This window comes from Pan paniscus, chromosome 1 (genome assembly GCF_029289425.2).
Source record: "Pan paniscus chromosome 1, NHGRI_mPanPan1-v2.0_pri, whole genome shotgun sequence".
Lineage (NCBI taxonomy): Eukaryota > Metazoa > Chordata > Mammalia > Primates > Hominidae > Pan > Pan paniscus.
In genome coordinates, this window is record NC_073249.2 from 50,665,005 (window position 1) to 50,685,063 (window position 20,059).

The 20,059-nt window shown below is 34.9% G+C and overlaps 1 protein-coding gene across 4 annotated transcripts in view; it reads right to left on the reverse strand.

Moving 5' to 3' along the window:
* Positions 1-20,059, reverse strand: part of PTPRC (protein tyrosine phosphatase receptor type C) — a 118,228-nt gene that overhangs the window by 46,004 nt on the left and 52,165 nt on the right. Inside the window, exons 3-11 of one of the 4 annotated variants that reach the window (XM_063597978.1) lie at positions 18,320-18,346; positions 13,781-13,978; positions 10,986-11,126; positions 8,161-8,304; positions 7,322-7,393; positions 6,197-6,223; positions 3,741-3,959; positions 2,432-2,560; positions 858-995 (exon numbers count right to left, since the gene is read on the reverse strand). In XM_063597978.1, coding sequence (XP_063454048.1) covers positions 858-995; positions 2,432-2,560; positions 3,741-3,959; positions 6,197-6,223; positions 7,322-7,393; positions 8,161-8,304; positions 10,986-11,126; positions 13,781-13,978; positions 18,320-18,346 — 1,095 coding nt within the window. The remainder of the gene's footprint in view (positions 1-857; positions 996-2,431; positions 2,561-3,740; positions 3,960-6,196; positions 6,224-7,321; positions 7,394-8,160; positions 8,305-10,985; positions 11,127-13,780; positions 13,979-18,319; positions 18,347-20,059) is intronic. The other 3 variants (XM_034943283.3, XM_034943296.3, XM_024930523.4) reach the window with 3 other exon arrangements.

The following is a 20,059-nucleotide window of genomic DNA, read 5'->3' on the forward strand; positions in this document are numbered from 1 at the left end:
ATAAACTTAAACTAGAAATTAATTTAACAGAAGAATTATAACACTAATGCACTGAAAACTACAAAACATTTTGAAAATAAATTAAAGAAGACATAAATTAATGGAAAGATATCTTGTGTTCATGAACTGGAAGACTAACATGGTTAAGATGGCAATATTTCCCAAATTGATCCACAGATTCAATGCAATCCCTGAAAGAATCCCAGATGGCTTCTTTATAAAAATTGAAAAGTTGATCCTAAAATTCATACAGAATTCCAAGTTCCCTTAGATATTCTAAACAATCTTGAGGAAAAGTAACAATTTGGGGGAACTTACAGTTTCCAGTTTCAAAATTTACTACAAAGCAGCAGTAATCGACAGTGTAAGCATGACATATAAATCAATAAAATAAAACTGAAAGTTCAGAAATAAACCCATCATTATGGTCAACTAATTTTTGATAAGAATGGCAAGACTATTCAGTGGGGGAATAAATAGTATTTTCAGCAAATGGCGCTGGAAAAATTAGATGGCCATATGCAACAAAATGAAATTAGACTGTTACCTCACACCATATACAAATATTAACTCAAAGTGGGTAACAGAGCTAAATTTAAGAGCCAATGCTATAAAATTTTTAGAACAAAACATATGGATAAATCTGCATGACTTGGCAATGGACTTTCATATACGACACCAAAAACATAAGCAAAAGAAGTAAAAATAGATAAATTGAGCTTCATTGAAATAAAAAGCATATGCTTAAAAAGTATCAAAAACAGCAAAAAGACAATTCATTTCCTATGATTCTCAAATAATTATAAGAACATGAAGAGGGAAGCAATTTTACATATAAATGCAAGTAACATACTCACTCCCAAAATCTGTTTTAATAATTTTACTTGCGTTAGTATACTTGTGGTTATTATAGAGTATTTCTGAGTCACACTTATACTCATGTTCGGGTTCAAGGTTTTCTAATTTAATTTCTTTATTATCAGATGTCCTATTACCTGAAATAAAGAAATATTTCGAATGAATATATCGATGCAATATTTCACGCACACATTTATTTTCTAATTTCACATTTATAATTCTCTATTTAATATTTATCAGATAGAAACATCTGTGGAAATTACCAAAATAATAAAAAACCCTAAAAATAATTTTTACATTCAACTTTTATGAAAATACAGGCTGAGTTTCCCTTATTCAAAATTCCTGGCACCAGAAGTGTTTTGGATTTAGTTTTGTTTTTTTTTTTTTTTCAGATTTTGGAATATTTGCATATAGATGATACAATATATTGGGAATAGGACACAAGTTCAAATGCAAAATTCATTTATGTTTCATATATACCTCATATACATAGCTTGAGGTCATTTATTTTTCTCTGGGGATGCTGACTAAATTCTGTGTTATGTTTCTGCATTTTGACTATGACCAGTCACTTTAGGTCACGTGTAAAATTTTTCACTTGTTTGAGCCGCATCATGTTGGCACTCAAAAAGTACTGGATTCTGAGAACATTTTGGATTCTGGATTTTCAGATTAGGGACGCTCAATCTGTATATAGCAAATACAACTTAAAGTTGAGATTGCACCTCACCTAGTCTTTATGTAATAGATTGTCTAGAGAGAACATTTTATCATTGGTCTGTCATGATTGCTCTTCCTTTCCTTGTCTGCTTGCCTGATGGCCATGAATCTATACTATGATGATTAGGTGATGATTACACCCAGTGCAATGCTCCATCCTCTATGTGTGTAGCTGTGGATATGCGTGCATGCGCATGCACACCTGAGCACATCTGTCTGTCATGCCAGCTATGGCCTGGCAGATGGCTTTAAGTCAAAGGGTGGGAGAGTTCACCTCATTAAATTCAAATACACTTTAAAAATACTATCTCAATTATTAGTTGCCTCAATTCAAATCCAAACATATCCCTAGGTGCACTTGCTGTTCTTTTTCTGCTTTCTTCTTATTTAAGTGTTCTTGAACTTGTGTATGAATTTTGTTGATGCAGGATGGAAAAAGTAAACTCTTGAACCATACAATCCTGTATTTTTTTTTCCTTACTTCATAACAGAGTTTGTGTATTATCATTTCCTTATAACACCCTTCTTTCATGATCTCTTCAACAATGCCCGTGTATAACAATTGCCAAGAAAATTATTGTAAATTAATTGACTTTCAATTTTTAGATATTTATTTTTCATGAAAAGTATTCATTTATTTTGTGAATTTGTTTGAATTGTATAGGTCATTTAATTATTTTACTCTAAGTATACCACAGACCAAGAAAAAGACAAGAAAGAAAAAAGACAAACAGAGGGAGAACAAGAGAGGCAGGGAGGAAGAGAGAAAGGGCAGAGAGTAAGATTAAATAATATCTAGAACAACATTGTGCCACAAAAAAAAATTCTCTGGTCAATGTTATATTCTTACCACATTGAAATCTGTAGGTAATATTCTGTGTATCACAAGTAAAGGTTTCAATATTTTTCCATTTTAAACAAATAGTAGTATCTGCTTTTTCAACTTGTGTACAATCATGTAACTGAAACTTTTCAACCCCTGACAAGAAGATACAGAGATAAACTTGATTAGTATTTCATAATGTGTATCCTAAGCCCTCATTCATTCCTAACATGTCAGTTAAAGCCACTGAAATTATGCTAATGACATAGAATTTGGCAAGGATTGAGATTGCTATGGGAAAAGTCTAATAACTCTAGGGATTTGTTTCTTTTATTATTTACTTTATTATTTTTAGCACCATATATTTTGGTAGTGTTTCATTTATAAGTTATACCACGTTAAAAAATGAAATGCAAGCAAACATATTGATAAAATTGTAGCTTTCGCACATTTTAAAAAACACTCATTCCATTTTGTATTTTTGTTTTTATCTTACATTTTTTGTTTACTCTTTACTTACTTTTAATTGAATGATTATTATAAAGTGTATTGGGAGTTTCCCTATTGGGAAATGCATTTTTAAGTATTGTCATCTTCTGTGTTTAATTGGTAATTTATCTCAGTAATATTTAGGGAAAATGAATAAATTAAATGGATTTTATTTTCAAAATACATTTGATGTTAACATATTTAAATGTTAACAAATTTATTAATAGTCTTGAATTATTAAATGATATGACTTTTTAAAAAAATTACACGGCTCTGGAATCCCTTTTCCAGAATGCATTTGGCTAAGAGATGCTTCCCCAGAGTCTGCCCGACTCCTGTCACCCCCTCCTCTTTCCAAGCAGTAGCTTAGCTGACAAAAACCAACTTGATCTCACTAACATGACCATAACCTTCCTTTTTATGAATGTATTTTGGTTCTTCCCATACACATCAAATCCTTTATGTTTCTCCCTAATATATTTCAGATAAATTTGTACTTAAAAGAATAAATATATGTACATATATAATTAATACTTCATTTAAGTAGAGGAGAATAAAGAAAGCTTGCAGACAATCACTTAGTGGATAAACTATATTTAGTGCACATAAACATCTCCCTGTTAAATAAGTAGAAGTGGTGATTAATGGATGTAAACAGAAGGCTTATTTGACTCTATCATTTTTACTTGGTTAAGACAGCAGAAAGTTCACCCACTTGTTTCCAAGGAATTTCCTTTCCCTCAGCCCTGTTCTCTCACCAGACCAGCTCCTGTGACCACTGGAGAACACCACACACAAAAGTGTACTGTTTTTATAAATTTATTAAAAGAAATAAATTGATATTTACCTGGTGGCACATCTAATAGTAATGTCTTATCAGGAGCAGTACATGAATTATGAGATATGGAAACAGACATATTTTTACATTCTGTAAGGTTATGCACCTCATTGTTTGTGCAAGTATTGTTTCCACATTCCACATTCTCATTAACATTTAGCTTTGCTGTAAATAATTTAGTTTCCTTGTTATATAAGTAATCCACAGTGATGTTTGCATATTTTTCATCTAAAAGAAAATAGAACATTGAGTGTTATTTTTCCAGAATAAATAAAACTACATTAATGCAAATGCCAAAATATCAAATCAACTAACCAAATATCTCCAAAAAACATGAAAAAGAAAAAACACATTAGGTGCCTCCATATCATTTTTTTCATAATTATCTGTGCTTTACTGCCCTATCAAGGACCTCAGCTTGTAAATTTATATTTGGATGATTACCAGATAAGTGTCTGTCTTCCTAGCTGGACTTGGAACTTCCATGAGAGCAAAGTCTAGGCTATTTTTATTATCACTGTAAATTCAGGAGTATGCATAATATTTATCATTAATGGGAACTCACTAGTTACTTGTTGACTTGATGCACAAATAAATGATGCATTTGAGAAATTTATTCTTGCTTTATAATTTTCTTGCTTTCTAAAATGTAGTTATTAACCACCTGTTTCTTTATATATGTGGGGCATTAATTACTCAGAGATCAGAAGCCCTCATTCTTTCCTTAACTTGGGTAAAATTATGATTGATAATATACCTCCAAAGCACCTTTGTTTAGTGTCAACAATTTCTGCTGACTGATAAAAATATCTTTACAACAAATATAAATTTATTCATTTGTTTTTATTCAACAAAAATTATTAAGCCCTTGTCATGTGTAAGACATGGTCACCAATACTAGGAATTCAAAGGCAAGTTAGATATAATCAGCTTTTAGAAATGTATAATCCAGTGTGGAGGCAGACACAAGCATGAATTGCAGGAGACATACAAACCTCTAAAATAAGATTATGCAGGAAATAATGTGGCACTAGAAAGAGAGAGATCTGTTCCATTTGGAGGTATAGGACAGGATTTCCAGAGAAAGTGACTTAGTTTGTGTTTTAAAATATGAGCAGGAAATAGAAAAATAGACATGGGGTTTGGGGGATGAGGTTGGAGCAGAATTCCAATTGTAGAGGAAGAGCAGGAGTGGCCACAGAGGCAGGAAGGAACAGTATGTGTTTAGAAATCTGTAAGTGGGCCAGGCGTGGTGGCTCATGCCTGTAATCCTAGCATTTTGGAAGGCCGAGGCAGGTTGATCACCTGAGGTCAGGAGTTCAAGACCAGCGTGGGCAACATGGTGAATCCCAATCTCTACTAAAAATACAAAAATCAGCTGGGCTCGGTGGCATGTGCCTATAGTCCCAGCTACTTGGGAGGCTGAGGCAGGAGAATCACTTGAACCCAGGAGGCAGAGGTTGCAGTAAGCTGAGATTGTACCACTGCACTCCAGCCCGGGCAACAGAGTGAGAAAAAAAAAAAAAAAAAAAAAAAAGAAAGAACTAACGAATGAAAGAAAGAAAAGAAAACTGAAAGTGGTTCCATATTACTTAAGTGAAGAACATAAGGAGGCAATGATGCAAGAGGCGGGGAGGAGAGATGAATGACAACCGGATTACAAAAGATCATATTAATTAAACAGACATATGAAGGCCACTCTTTACACTAAATGTATGGAAAGCTACTGAAGGCAGTGACTCCAGTGGTTAGACTTAGAAATGAATGGAGGAATAAGCCCTGACCATGAAGAACCGCTTTGCTTCAACTGAGAATCAAGGAAGAAAATGAGGAAAAAAAAAAAAAGAGACAAACTGTTTTCAAGTATCTGCTTTGAGCCAGCCCCTAACAAGCAAGACAGAAAGAGAGAGAAAAAGAGAGATTTTTCTTCTTGATAAGCTTTGAAGGTATTATCCACATTTTATATTTATCATCACACTGAATCCTTGTCCCCCTCCCCCTCACCAACAAACTTGCTGTCATTCCATTTTTTTTTCAAATACCTAAATTAAACTAAGTGGCTTTACCAAAGTTGTCTAACTGGAAAATTTAGTTTTCAACTTTTATTTTGGATTCCAGGGTTATATGTGCAAGTTTGTTACAAAGGTATATTGCAGGATGCTGAGGTTTGCAGTAAAATTGAATTCGACGCCCAGCAAGTAGGCACAGTTCCCAATATAGGTAGCTTCCCAACCCTTGTCTTCCTCCCTCCATCATCGCTCTTGTATTTCCCAGAGTCTATCATTCCCAACTCTATGTCCATGTGTAGCTAGTAATTTTTTACTAATTTGAGACTAGTCATCGGTGAGAAATTAGAGCCAGTGAGTTTAGCTTACTAGTGGGTCCTGAAAGCTTGGAATAAAGAAAGATGTAATTAAAGTGCTATTCCAAAGTGAGGTATGCTGATTCTAAGTAAATAAACTTACCACATGTTGGCTTAGATGGAGTAGTAGCTGTAATGGAGAAAAAAATGTAAATTATTAAAATTTTGCTTTAGAATATCTGCCATGTCATTTTTGGGAAAGCTGATTTACAGTACTTCTACTTCATAAAGTCTATCTAGTTAGATTTAACAGAATATGAAGGATTTGCCTAGTACAGGTTTTCATTTCAAAACTTAAAGCATTATAAAGGAATGAGCTAATTCTATAAAATTTTTCATAAATATACCCAATAAATACAATTAACAATATTAAGACTTTTAGGTACGCATCTAATTGGCGGTATGGCAACATGGCTGAAGATTCACACAGCCAAAAATATTTTAAAGGTCTTCATTTTTTGATTAATCTCAATGTCAATTTATATAATTATAATCCCCATAGTACGAAGTTTATACTTTTCATTTACATAAAAAAAAGTCAGAGAAAATGCAAAGACAGCTTCATTCTCTAGATTAACTTTTGTAAGCTCTTTGCACATCTACTAGATCCAGGGTAACAAATTGCTCTGTCAACAAATTTAGCAGTATCTTGTGTGAGTGTAGGCATTTAAGTTGAATAATTGGGAGAACATGTGCTTTGTGTAAGCTAAGAGATCTCTGCTCATCTTGATTTTGGGTTGGAAGAATTTGAGGAGAATTGTGGGCTTGCAAGCTCTGATCAGCTTACTTGCTGATTCACAGATACCACCATTGCTGCAGCCATTCCTCAGTTTCTCTTTCCTTTATCTCCACGCCCTCTCACTGCTTAACGGGAACTCTGCCATCAGCCGTCTGATGCTCACCACTTGCAATGGACAGCCCCTTTGATGGGCTTGTTCTTTTCCTTACTAAGACCTAAACCCCTGTGAGAAAAAGTTCTAGTAGATGTGGTTGTTTCTCACACATGCTTTCTGATGGATTATGACAGTAACAATTACATCCTGATCTCATCAGCTGTTGCACCGCTAAGCAGAGAAATATCTTCCTGCTGTTCCATCACCCTCAGGATTCAAACACTTAATGCAACTTAAAGAAAGGAGCCTGAGGTAGAGTGGGTGGAAGGCCCTTGTGAGAGCACATCACCAGGCACATGGGGATGGTGTGGCTGCCTGACTGAGGGTAATATCACCTATTGTGGTTGAAATGACAGCGCTTCCAGAAGGGCTCAGAGTGGTTGTTTCAGAGGCATTAAGGTAGGCATCTGCAAGAAAATGAATAGAAGAATAAAAGTTAATTAGTTTGTTATATTAAAAGGTGAAAGAAAAACTCTTTAGCAAAGATAATTTCCTATTGGCATCTTTGCTCTAGGAGTCCTCATTTGATTTGACGTTCGCTTGTTTTTAAAACAATAAAGTGAATCAAAGATTTATTTCAAGTTATTTAAACTAAACATTGTATAAATTGAGGGAAAACTATTCATTCTTTGATATAATTCTTAGTTGATGATATGCAATCTTCCTCAAACTATTCATTTCCCTTTCATTCATGGCTTTCCATACTTGGATTCTAATAAGCGTCACAATTACTCTTTTAAAATATTTATTACATACCAGATTTTTACATATTCAGACATCACGTTAATTATTTTGACATAATTTAAAAAGGAGTGTTATTATGTCCATTTTTACAGAAAGCAAATCTGATATGCGGAAAGTATTAGTAATTTGCCCTGTAATCAGCTACGAAGTTGAAGAAACTGGATTTGATCCCAGAGCTATATGACATTAAGGCCTATTATTGATTCTTCTTTGCCATGGACTTTTATAATATTAATAGTAAAATAAAATACGCCCAGAAAAAGCTTACTGGCAAGTTTCTTTTGCATAATTTGGTGTTGATACGTGAACATTTGTAAAATGGGAAACCTACAAATAATATCTGGCACAAAATAAAAGAGCTGCATTAAAGTTTTGAGTTTCCATTTCATTATCTATAACTGAAGACACTACTAGAGCAGCATAGTCAGACCTGAGGTGTTCGCTGTGATGGTGGTGTTGGAGGTGCGTGCAGGTAAGGCAGCAGAGCTGTGGTGTGCAAGGCTGAGGGTGGTTGTCAATGGGGAAACTGGGTCTGTAGGAAAGGTGCTGGCTGTACTCCTCTCTCCTGGGACATCTGCAATCAGAAGGGCCATCAGCACTGTCACTTGTGTCTGTCACGCAAGGGCAATAGCCAGATAGCCAACATAAACACAATTACTAAAGATAAGGCAGAGAAACAAATCTTCAAGCACTTCTGCTACACCACGACACATGCATTCTACAGAACTGTACCAAAAATACCAGGGCTTATGGGAAAGATGCATTTAGGGGCAGACAACTGGAAACCTATGCAGCTTCATAAGCAGAGCACAACTTAAAATATATATATAGTTTGGACAGCCCAAGAAGCCTAAGACTCTGGGCTGCAGGCTGCCTTAGGCAATATAAAAAATGCATCAAAGCAGTAGAGACTGGTGCTGTCTTAGTGGTGCTGAGACCATGTAGATGGAGGTAGAGCTCTGAGTGTAAAAGGTTGGCACAGGAGGAAGTGCAACTTGATACATGCTGAGAGCCTTGCAGGCACACACCTCTCTGGGGAGGGATCCCTGGGTGCAGGTGCTCAGTTTTAATTTTCTTAAAATAGAGCTGAATGGGATCCTGCCTGGGCCACAGCATGAGCTCAAAGGTTTTCTTTTTCTTCCTTTCCAGCTGAAGGTTACAATTCTACTTTCACAATTCAGGCTTCCCTGGCCAGGAAAAATCAAATTGGCTTGAAATCCAACAAACTCCACATTACAGTGGCATCATTCTCTTATTTTTCAATCACATAGTTGCTAATTGGTATAGAATCTAGTGTTGTAGCCAAAGAAACTGCACATTGTACTAGGTTAGAACTTTCCATTTTCAGGCTTCAAATTACCTAATGTATTTTACACCTTTGCCCAACATCACGTCCAGAATTACAGCACAGGCAATCAATGTATATTCATTTAGTGCCTACTAGATGACTAGCACTATGCTAGTTGCCATGGAAAAAGCAAAAGAAATATGAGCTGCCCTCTATTCAAGAGCTTGTTGGATTATTTTCTGTCAAGATCCCTGGGGTCATCAGTTCAATGACGTGAGATTAGTCTCACATTTGCAGGCAGAGTCTGTATTTCTGCAGTGATACATGCATGCATGTTCTGAACATGGCTTTGATTTGAGCTTGCAGGTGTCTACCAATTACAAATGCAGTACAGTCTATAATTTCACACATACATTCCATTAGAATTGAAAATGCATCTTCCAAATAATTGAGCATGGGTTCTCAGCTCAGTCTTCAAAAGCCACTAAACCACGAAATTTAACTAAACCATAGAATAGAATAAACAACATAAACATGAGGTTTTCCACTCTGGATTCCCAGAGGAGGGCTCCAGCAGAATATGTAGAAGAGTGAGGAAAGCTCATTTATTCATGCTTTAAAAAACTCATTCAGACATAGAACTGGCCCTCTGCAGAGTTTTGAAATCAGCTTTTTTCCACCTTCTTTTCCACACTCCTCTCACTCACTTGATCTGTTCTCCCCTCTCTAGCAGACCCTGCTCCCAAGCTGTTTTGAGGCTTCCACTCTCAACCTCCCGAAACTTCCTACCTTCCCTCCTCCTCACTTGAAAACTTCGTTTCCCTTGTTATGTAGGTACTCTCAGTGGTGGTTATGGGTGGCATTTACAATTTTAATTAGGTTGATTAATCCTAATAGATTTTTCATCAGTGGAATTAGCCACTTTGAGAAGAAGAATTCCTTGATCAGGACAGAGCAGACTAGTCTGTGTGACAACTAGCCCCAGGGGTCAGTCCCCTTTTGTTGTTTTACAGTTTCTGCCCCTCCACTGTTTCTGGATCTGTGGGTTTGCTAAAAGCTCCAAATATTTTTATTGTGGTTCCCATGGCAGCTGGACTAGGTGGAATGAGGCAGGTGAGGGCGGCTCTTCTCCCACTTGTTTAAAGAGTGTGGATTGCCTGGAATGATTTTTATGCCAAGGGCACAGTTTTAATACTGCAAAATAATAATTATTCTATTTGATGTGTTTGATTCCTACCTAAAGCAAGACGATGTTCCTACCAGCTACATAGGTCTACCATTTATATCTTTAACTTTCAAGCACTCAGATCACTGAAATTATATATGAGACTGTGTGGATTTGTGATCTGACAAAAGACATACTTGTTTTTCTTGCATATAAAAGGACACCACGAAGTGATTTGGACACTAATTTTGAAAAGAAAAGGGAGGAAATATTCTGCATTGTTGTTATAAACACAGAGATGCCATCCTGAAAGATTCTTAATGTTTGAATGGGAAATAAACCCATTCCTTTCCTTTTTTTCTCACTCTTTAAATAACAGTTTCATTGTGGTTACAATTTCTCACTGCCCTTCACTGATAATAGGAATCACTCTTTACCCTTTTCTTTGTTGGTACAAAGTCTTTAAGTAAAGATTTATGCATATTATTTCTTACTTCCAACAAAAAGTTTTCCCTGTAGAATGGTAATTGCCTGAAATATATAAAAAATAGACTATTCTGAATAACTCTTTCCTCCTGAGCAGATTTTTGCTGTAGTCTCGCAATTCTCACTATTATTTCATCTCTATTAAAAGGACATTTGTTCTGTGGTTTCATATTCCTAAGAGTGACTGAAATTCCAAATTCATCAACTAGCAATAGCTGCACATTGAATAAGTGGTTAGATTTCCTCACACCATTCTTAAATACAGGTAGTCGTCATGTACTTTTCATATTTGCACAAGTCTAAAGGACCCGCAAACCTGAGATAGCATTGCTGCCTGGGGTAGGGTTGAGTTTTGCATTGGCGGCGGAGCCGCTGAATGTCTGCGTGTCAGTTCCAGCAGAGGGCGTCTGCGAGTCTGCGTGCGTGGGAAGGTGAGGCGTCTGTACTGATGAAACACCTAAGGTAGGAAAGTGAGATCATTACATCAATCTTCCCCCACTGGAGATGAATAATTTACTAAGAGGTTATAAGGAGCAAATTGCGATTATAGTTTACCAAACTGTGAAGTGACTGAATCTGTTAAAATGTGTCTGTCAGTATTTAAATTTGGTTGGCTGGAAAGTGACAGGCACCTGAGTCCTCTATTTACATAGCCTTGGGAGTTTTCCTGAGCTGGATGCAACCATAGAGAATTCGTGTTTCCAGGTGGCTTTATTGACTTTCACATCACTATGAGCTTTCTGAATTCTCCATCAACTCTACAAACTGACAGATGGGACATTTCTTTGTAGGGAGAATAAGAAAGGAATCTTCCAATGTACTAGTATCTCTTACAAATTACAAAGAAAAGAAGAAATTTAAAAATGGACAAGAGATGTGACAGACATCTACCTAATATACAGAAGGGCCAAAAGGTGTATGAAAAAGTGTTCAGTGTTAAGAACAATTTTTTAAATGTAAATCAACATGAAATATTTCTAACTAGCATACTGGCAGAGTTTTAAAAGGTTGATAATATCTAGTGTTTGAAAACATGTGGAAACAATCTCACATGTCCATGCTTACATACACGGTCTCTTGCATACTCACAAAATCATATGTTGAGAGCCTGGAGGATATACAACAATGGTTAAAAAGGTATCTTTAAGGAACAGAATTTAAAGGGTATTTTCATTGTGTGTCTTTTAAGTACATATAAAGTATACACTTTATATACATTAATCCTATATGTATATATGTATATGTATGTATACATAGGATTAAAATATATACACACAATACATACATATACTTTATATATACTTAACAGTATATACAAATATATATATACACACATACCCATCTATATTGAAAATGTTTTGAAATAGTCATAAACTATCTTTATAAAATAAAATTACATAATTAAATTTAATGTTATGCACATGGATGGTCATTGTAACCATTTTCAAAAATGAACAATTTTGAATAGTGTGTATAATATTCTTAGAAATGCAGATTAAAGGATTTTCCCCCAATTATATCAGTAAATGAAAAAAATTGACTGCATTCAGCAGTATAAATCAATCATAATCATAAATTAAATAACTCATATAGACTTTATTCCAATAGATAATTGAAGTATCACCTGATGAAAAGATTATTTTCTAGAAAAGAAAGTGTGTTTTTATTTGAAAGCATGAACTTTTCAAGGTAATTTCAACATCAGTATTATTTTGCTAGAACAAATCAGTATTTTATAATTATTCATCCTTATTTTCAATCTATTCAATTTTAAACCTTTCTCATACTTTGCTCTACCTGTAAATTTATGGCTTAAGTGGTTTTAGGTTTTAAAAATGTGGGAATGAAAAGAACGTTGCATGTTTTTATTTGTGCATGTGACGTGAAATACAGAACCTTCAAAAGGAAAACTCAATGTGACACTACTCAGGCAATAAACAAAATAATAAAATAGCATGAGATGTTCCACCTAGTCATCAGCACCTTCATCCTTGCATTCCTTTTGTAAAAATTTTGGGCAATGTGTTCAAATTTTTACAGTGTTTAGACAGGTCCTAGTCACTACTCTGCTATGGTGACAGGGAAACAAATGGAAGATTAAATACACAGTCTTGTACTTGCTGTAGGAAGGCACTGACCATTTATTTAACTGCTTACTATATCCAATAAACTTCATCAGTATGGTACTCAAAATACTTTGATGTACCCTAAACAAAATTTCTGTGATGGTATTATATATGCTTGTTTTTCAAATGAAGATAAATGGCATTGTTAAACAGTTCAAATAGCTTAGTATCTTTTATCAGAGTATGTCTATAAACTTGTTTGCCCACAAAAAAAGTCAACATAACACATTATTTCAGAAAAGCATGAACACGCTACTGATGGTAAATCTGAGTCTGAATACACTGGCAGACCTATTGCTAAACATTAAATGAGCATATACATATATCAGTATTCTAAGGAGCATAGTGCCCCTCCTTGGCAAAAATATCTCTTGCATCAATCTGATTTTTCCCGGGAACATGGCTACATTGCCTTTAATTTACCAGTAGAACTCACAACCTTAATTAAAAATGTTTTCAATGATGCAAATGCTCTTAAAAGAAACTCAAATAACAAAATTGGGTTGTCGATTCTCAGAGTGGATTTAAAAATAATACATTCTCTATCTTCAACAATTTTTGGATAAAGAGAATCTAGAATGAAACAAAGAAATGGGAAGACTCCCATTTAAGACACCTTCCAAGGAGAGCAGAACTGATAATCTCTGAACTAGGGAAATTCTCATCTGTCCAGGTGGCGGGAAGCCAAGTGGGAGAATCATGGCGAGTGTGTATAGATCAGAGGATACTAGAACAAATTTCCCCTCCTGATTGTCCTTGGAGATCTTGCTTCCCTTCTTTTCTCTCTCCACTCCCTAACAACATGCATTAATTACTTCAGTCGATCTATATTTCACAGATACTAATTTCCTGCAATTTCTGCACTTGAATAAAATCACATACTTAGAAACTGTGCAAATAATTTAAAGACAAGTTGTACTGATAACTTTAGAATTTTCTAAATGACATTCCCTGATATTTAAGTTAACAACTTTTGTGTGCCAACCTGTGGTATTAAAAGCACTAGCATTATCCAAAGAGTCCGGGGATACTTGGGTTGAAGTATTGTCTGGACTAAGAGAAGTTGTGGTCTCTGAGAAGTCATTTTCTCTTTCAAAGGTGCTTGCGGGTGAGAATGCAGTGGTGTGAGTAGGTAAGGGGTCACTTGAAAGTGGAACACTGGGCATCTTTGCTGTAGTCAATCCTGTTAATTAATGGAAAATGGGAGAAGGACAAAATAAATATGTGAATCATACCCTAAATGTATGCTCATCCCAGTATACTAACTCCCCAGTCCATTATAGTGTGTATGTACATATATCTACACATACATATGCACACACCATACATAAGTGTATGTATATGGTGTGTATATGTATTCATAAATATACATACACATATATGCATGCATATATACAAATATTGATGCATACAGAGATACATATAATATGTAGACACAGATCTAAAACAAGCTACAGAACATTAGCTAAAGATAAAAATGGGGAAATGAAATTGAAAGCAGCTTCTCGCCTATCCAAAGCAATTGAGTTCAGAAGGATGAAGCATAATGGTAAAGATGATTAAAAAAAATTAAAAAGTTGTAGATAAAGAAAAGGATAGAGAAAGGTAAAGTTAGAAGGTTTTTAGCAGAGCTAGGGTTCCAGGGGAAAAAAAAGACAAAACTTCCATTTACTCATGGATATATATATATCCATGAAAAAATATCTATATAGATATATATTTTTTTCTTTTTGAGACAGAGTCTCACTCTGTCACCAGGCTGGAGTGCAGTGGCACGATCTTGGCTCACTGCAACCTCCGACTCCCTGGTTCAAGCGATTCTCTTGCCTCAGCCACCCAAGTAGCTGGGATTACAGGCATACACCACCACATCCAGCTAATTTTTGTACTTTTAGTAGAGATGGGGTTTCACCATGTTGGCCAGGATGGTCTCGATCTCCTGACCTCATGATCCACCCGCCTCGGCCTCCCAAAGTGCTGGGATTACAGGCGTGAGCCACCACGCCTGGCCTATTCATGGATTTTTAAAAAAATAAATTAAATGCAAACAAAGCAATGAAAATGTGTGTAAAGGACTGAAAAACAAAACTCACAACTAGGTTTACAAACAACCAAAGTCTACAAAAATGTCTTTGACGTCATGATAACAAAGAGATACAATTTAAAATACTGAAATAATTTCCACAGCTCAAGTTTACTTTAAGAAGAGGAAAATATGTGACAAAGTAGTAGTGAAATAAGTTTATGCACAGTTGACATGAGTGTACAATGGTAAAAAAAATTCTGCAGGGCAAATCAGCACTGTTGATTAAAGTCCTTTAAAGTTTATTTTATGCTCTTTTACTGAAAAAAGTGATTTTCTTAATAAAAGAATAGAAAAATATACCAAATGTGTTAAAAAAAAAAAAAAAGCTCATGTGATCTCTGGAGGTTGGAATTATAAAGATGTATTTAATTTTTTTTTTTTTTTGCTTAACATATATTTACTTTTTGAAAAGCAAAAAAAAAAAAATTTAAATATTTAATTAGGTAAAAACTGAACTATATCACACAACAAATAATAATTAAATCAGTTCAACAAGATTGGGCAAAAGACAATGGCACAAATATGGAAAAAGGGAGAGAATGAGAGAAACTAGAAAAGGAGTAGAAATGATAGGACAGGAAAGAGTTAAGAATGAAAATTGCAATATTACTAGAGAATAAAATGGAAATAGTATGATAAATAAAAAACCCAGCTTTATTCATTAGTATCAAAGCTAAAGTTAATTTTTACTAAATACAGATAAAATTCAATTGAACTTCAATTCCAATATACATGAAATATTGCAGAACTATTCTGTGATTACAGAAATGCAAAATGATCATAGACTTGTTATGTGTGTTATTTTCTAATGAAAAACTTCAATCTCTAGATTTTTATAACCAAATAACTCACAAATAAATCCATCAAACTTTTACCCATAATGACATGCCAGCATATCCAACTAAGTACAGTAATAGGATAGTAACTACCTCTAGTCTTCAGTGTAAAATCAGGTCTAACTTTAGATTTTTTCAACTACTATGCATTGAATAAAAGAAAGGGAGGGAGAGAGGGTGGGAGAAAAGAAAGGAAAAGAAAAGGGGGTGGGAGAAAGGGAGTGGAAAGAAAGTAGGAAAGAAGGGAGGGAGGAAGGAAGGAGAGAGTTTAGAATTCTTTCTATTCACATTAAGTCACTGTCATCATTATAGACTTGATAATTATTAATTTGTTATTTTTAGGTTAAACCAATTCTGGTGTCTGCCTGCTTCCAATGATCCCTTTTGCTTTGAGAGAAATGTTTCAACAAGTTCCCTTTATCGTCCACTCTCACTCTTTTATTAGATGTGAATTACAAACAGACTAGAAAGAAAATCATGCAACATTCTCTTTATAATAGTATGTGATGGTTAATATTGAGTGTCAACTTGATTGGATTGAAGGATGCAAAGTATTGTTCCTGGGTGTGCCTGTGAGCGTATTGCCAAGGGAGATTAACATTTGAGTCAGTGGACTGGGGGAGGCAGACCCTCCCCAACCCCCCCACCCCCACCCAATATGAGTGGGCATCATCCAAGCAACTGCCAGCACAGCTAGAAAAAGCAGGCACAAGAAGGTAGGAGAAGTGAGCTTGCTGAGTCTTCTGGTCTTCATCTTTCTCTCGTGCTGGCTGCTTCCTGCTCTTGAACATCAGACTCCAAGTTCCTCAGCTTTTGGACTCTTGGACTTACTCCAGTGGTTTGCGAGGGGCTCTCGGGCCTTTGGCCACCAACTGAAGGCTGAACTGTCAGCTTCCCTACTTTTGAGGTTTGGTGACTCGGATTGGCTTCCTTGCTCCTCAGCTTGCAGATGGCCTATTGTGGGACTTCACCTCGTGATTGTGTGTCAATACTCCTTCATAAACTACCCCTCATATACACATCTAACCTATTAGTTCTGTCCCTCTAGAGAACCCAGACTAATACATAGTACCACGCTATTTTGATGAGTAGCATTCCTAAAGATTACTTCTAGCCAAGCAAATTCAGTCCCAGGGGTAGGGAGAAAGGTTTTCAGAGAACTACTCTCCTTCATATCTTTGCACACATCTTAAGTTCAGTTCACATTCCCTTTCACAAATAAGAATTTAAAATTAGAAAACCTGACTCAATTGCCAATTCCACATTGTTCTTGAACCTCCACTCTGCAAATTCTCCTGGTTTCCATTGATGACATTGTTGTGGCCAATATTTGGGAGAGACCATTTTCCTTTGCATTTTGGTTAACAGTTTTAACTTACCTGGTTTCATCACTTGGAGGCTTGTCATAATAGAGTCAATTCAGAGATAACAGAAACTCCCTCAATAAGGTGATGAGTCATGTGTCATTTTAAAGAATCACTCCCCATTCTACCTTATACCTATCCCTTTCCTGCAAAAATAACCATCTGGTATGGTTGAGATGAATCTATCTTCTGTAAAAGTTGGAGATACTAAGTTGCATTTGAGTAGCTGGCATAAACCAATCACAATCTACTATGCAGGAATGACTTTTATTTATTTATAAAACATCACTGCCATGCTAAAAGCTGTAAAATTGTGTTAGACCTTCTTTAAAAATAAGGAAATATAGTTCTTATGCAGATTCAGAAGTGTTTTTGTTACTATTTTCATGGTTATTTGTTTTCTTCATTTGGACAGAATTTTTATTTAATGACAAAAATATTCATTTTAATAACCCAATTTCATGATCTGTTGAATGTACGTTAGTTGGAATTGTGCATTACCATATTAAATCAAAATTGTCTTCATCGTTTTACTTACCTTCTTAATGCATACTGTCAACCATATGATTATGCAGGAAAATACATTTTCAGTAACATCAGTTAAGTGATGTGATATTTAACCATCTGCAATTTAATTTTCTCTCTTATTTTGTATGTACTATGTATGAATTTATTTGCAGCATCTCTGTGTTTTAAATTTATCTCATGATTAAGACATTTATAAGGACTATTGAAGTGTTCAGTAGAATTTGAAAATTATTATTTAAAAATATCTTAATAATCTCAAAGGTTTTGCATACCATTGAAAAAAGCAACATACTCTTAAAGAAATATAGACATATGCAAATCTGTTATCTACATATCTATAGCATACATAGACAGCTCTTAACCTGCTTTCAGACTATAAAATTTTGTGATCTAATTTAAATGCATTTTTTATAGTCTTAAAATATTAAAAGAGAGTAGAAACCTGTTGTGTGATTTACTGTCAAGTTTGGGAAAAGTTACTATTTATACACAAAATATATATACAAATTTAATAACATGTTTAGGTAGTTATTAAACTCTATAACGTATAAGCAGAAAGTTTAAGAACAAGTGAATGTCAAGAATCACTCATGATTATAAAATTTATCCTTAAAAATAATTTCAGTGTTAATAATAGAAAATTGTAGTTAAATATATAAACTTTGCAACAAGAAAATAAAATTAGTAAAAATATAAATATTAATTCTTACCAGTGGGGGAAGGTGTTGGGCTTTGCCCTGCAAAGAAGAAACAAAAATCTCTTAGAAAATTTCAAATTTCTTTCATATTAATGTAAACATATATTAGATTTTTATATGTACCTCAAGTCTATGATAGAACATTCACCAAGTGGCAATTTTCAGTAGCTTTTACCCTAATGAAACTATATTTCCTCTCTTAGTACCATGTTTACAAAGCCCAAGTATATCAAAATTATGTTATTTATTTTTTGAATCCCCAGGCTAAATCAGAAACATAACAGACTAAAGGATCACTATTGGGATTAATTTCAAGCCTGCAGAAGACTTTTGAAAAACTTTTGAAACTTTTTTTTCCCAAATGCATTATTTATTTAGATAATGATGATTAATTGAGCACCTATTTTGTGCTAGACATTATGCCACAAGCTAGGGATATAATATGACCAACATATAAAAATTCCCTCCCCTCAATGAGCTCAATTTAGTGTGAGATATAAACAAAAACAATCAATACAGTGTGATGACAGGTGATACAGAATGTGCTAAAGGAGCACATAACAGGATCATCTTATTTATATTTCCAGGGTTGGTGGTTGGCTGGTAAAGGAGTTGATACAGAGGGTTTCTTGGATGTATTTAAGCTACAACCTAAAGGATTGCATATAGCTAGCTTGGTCCCAGAAGAATAAGAAGCTGGGATTTATCTTACAGGCTTTAGATATCCATTAAAGGGATGTCTTTAAAGGGAGGCCTAAAGGAGAAACATTTGAATTTTAGATCAACCTTTCAGGAAATGGAAAATGGATTATTAAAGAGCAAAGGTGGGGGCAGGAAAATCAGGAGACCAAAACCAAAGCAAAACAGACAGAGATGATGTCCTACATAGGAAGAGCATACCCCAAAAGAAAGGTTGGGGGAAAAGGACCTGTGAAACACTCAAGAATCACCAAGACTTTGTAAATCCTTGCAAGTGAGAATAAAGGAGAAAGAGTAATAAGGAAAATATCTAGATTGATAGTTTAACATGCTAGTGAGTTGTAGTTTCACTGAACTTGAGAGTAATAAACAGTGAGTAGAGAGAGGTGAATCAGAATTTGCTTGAGATTTCATGTGAAAATGTATAATAGCATTTGAATATAGAGGTTTGTAGCTCATGACATACATCTGGGCTGATGCTATAGATCAGCATACAGATACATTTTGCAGCTACAGAGGCGAAGGAGATCACCGAACTACATAAAAGAGAAGTGTCCAAGATAGAATCCTGAAGTTCAGTGAATATTAAGGAGAGAGCCAGCATAGGTAATCAAATTTTCCAAGTAAGAGGAAAACTGTAGCAAACAAGAATAAAGAGTAGAGGGTGTTTCAAGAAGGAAATGGTTGAAGTCAAATAATATGGGTATTCACATGCAGGATAAACATGGTGGATTAACATGGGTCAACTGGATTTATCATCTGGGTTTGTGGAAATGTTGAAAAGAGCAGCTTTCTTGGCATGATGGGAACTAGATTCAGTCTACAGTGAAGTGCAATGTTTTCATCCCTCATCTTAGTAAATGCCTATTTAAAAGATTGTAAAGTTCTTTTCCAAATGACTGCAAACTCAGGTTGTTAAAGAGAATCAGAGATCAGATGGGAGAGTGAATTAGCTGGTACTTAAGGTGATTTTCTGCCTTTATATTTTATCTTCTGAGAACAAACTGATGTGAAAACATTTTCTTCCTTCAGAGTTGCCATCCAAGGAGCATC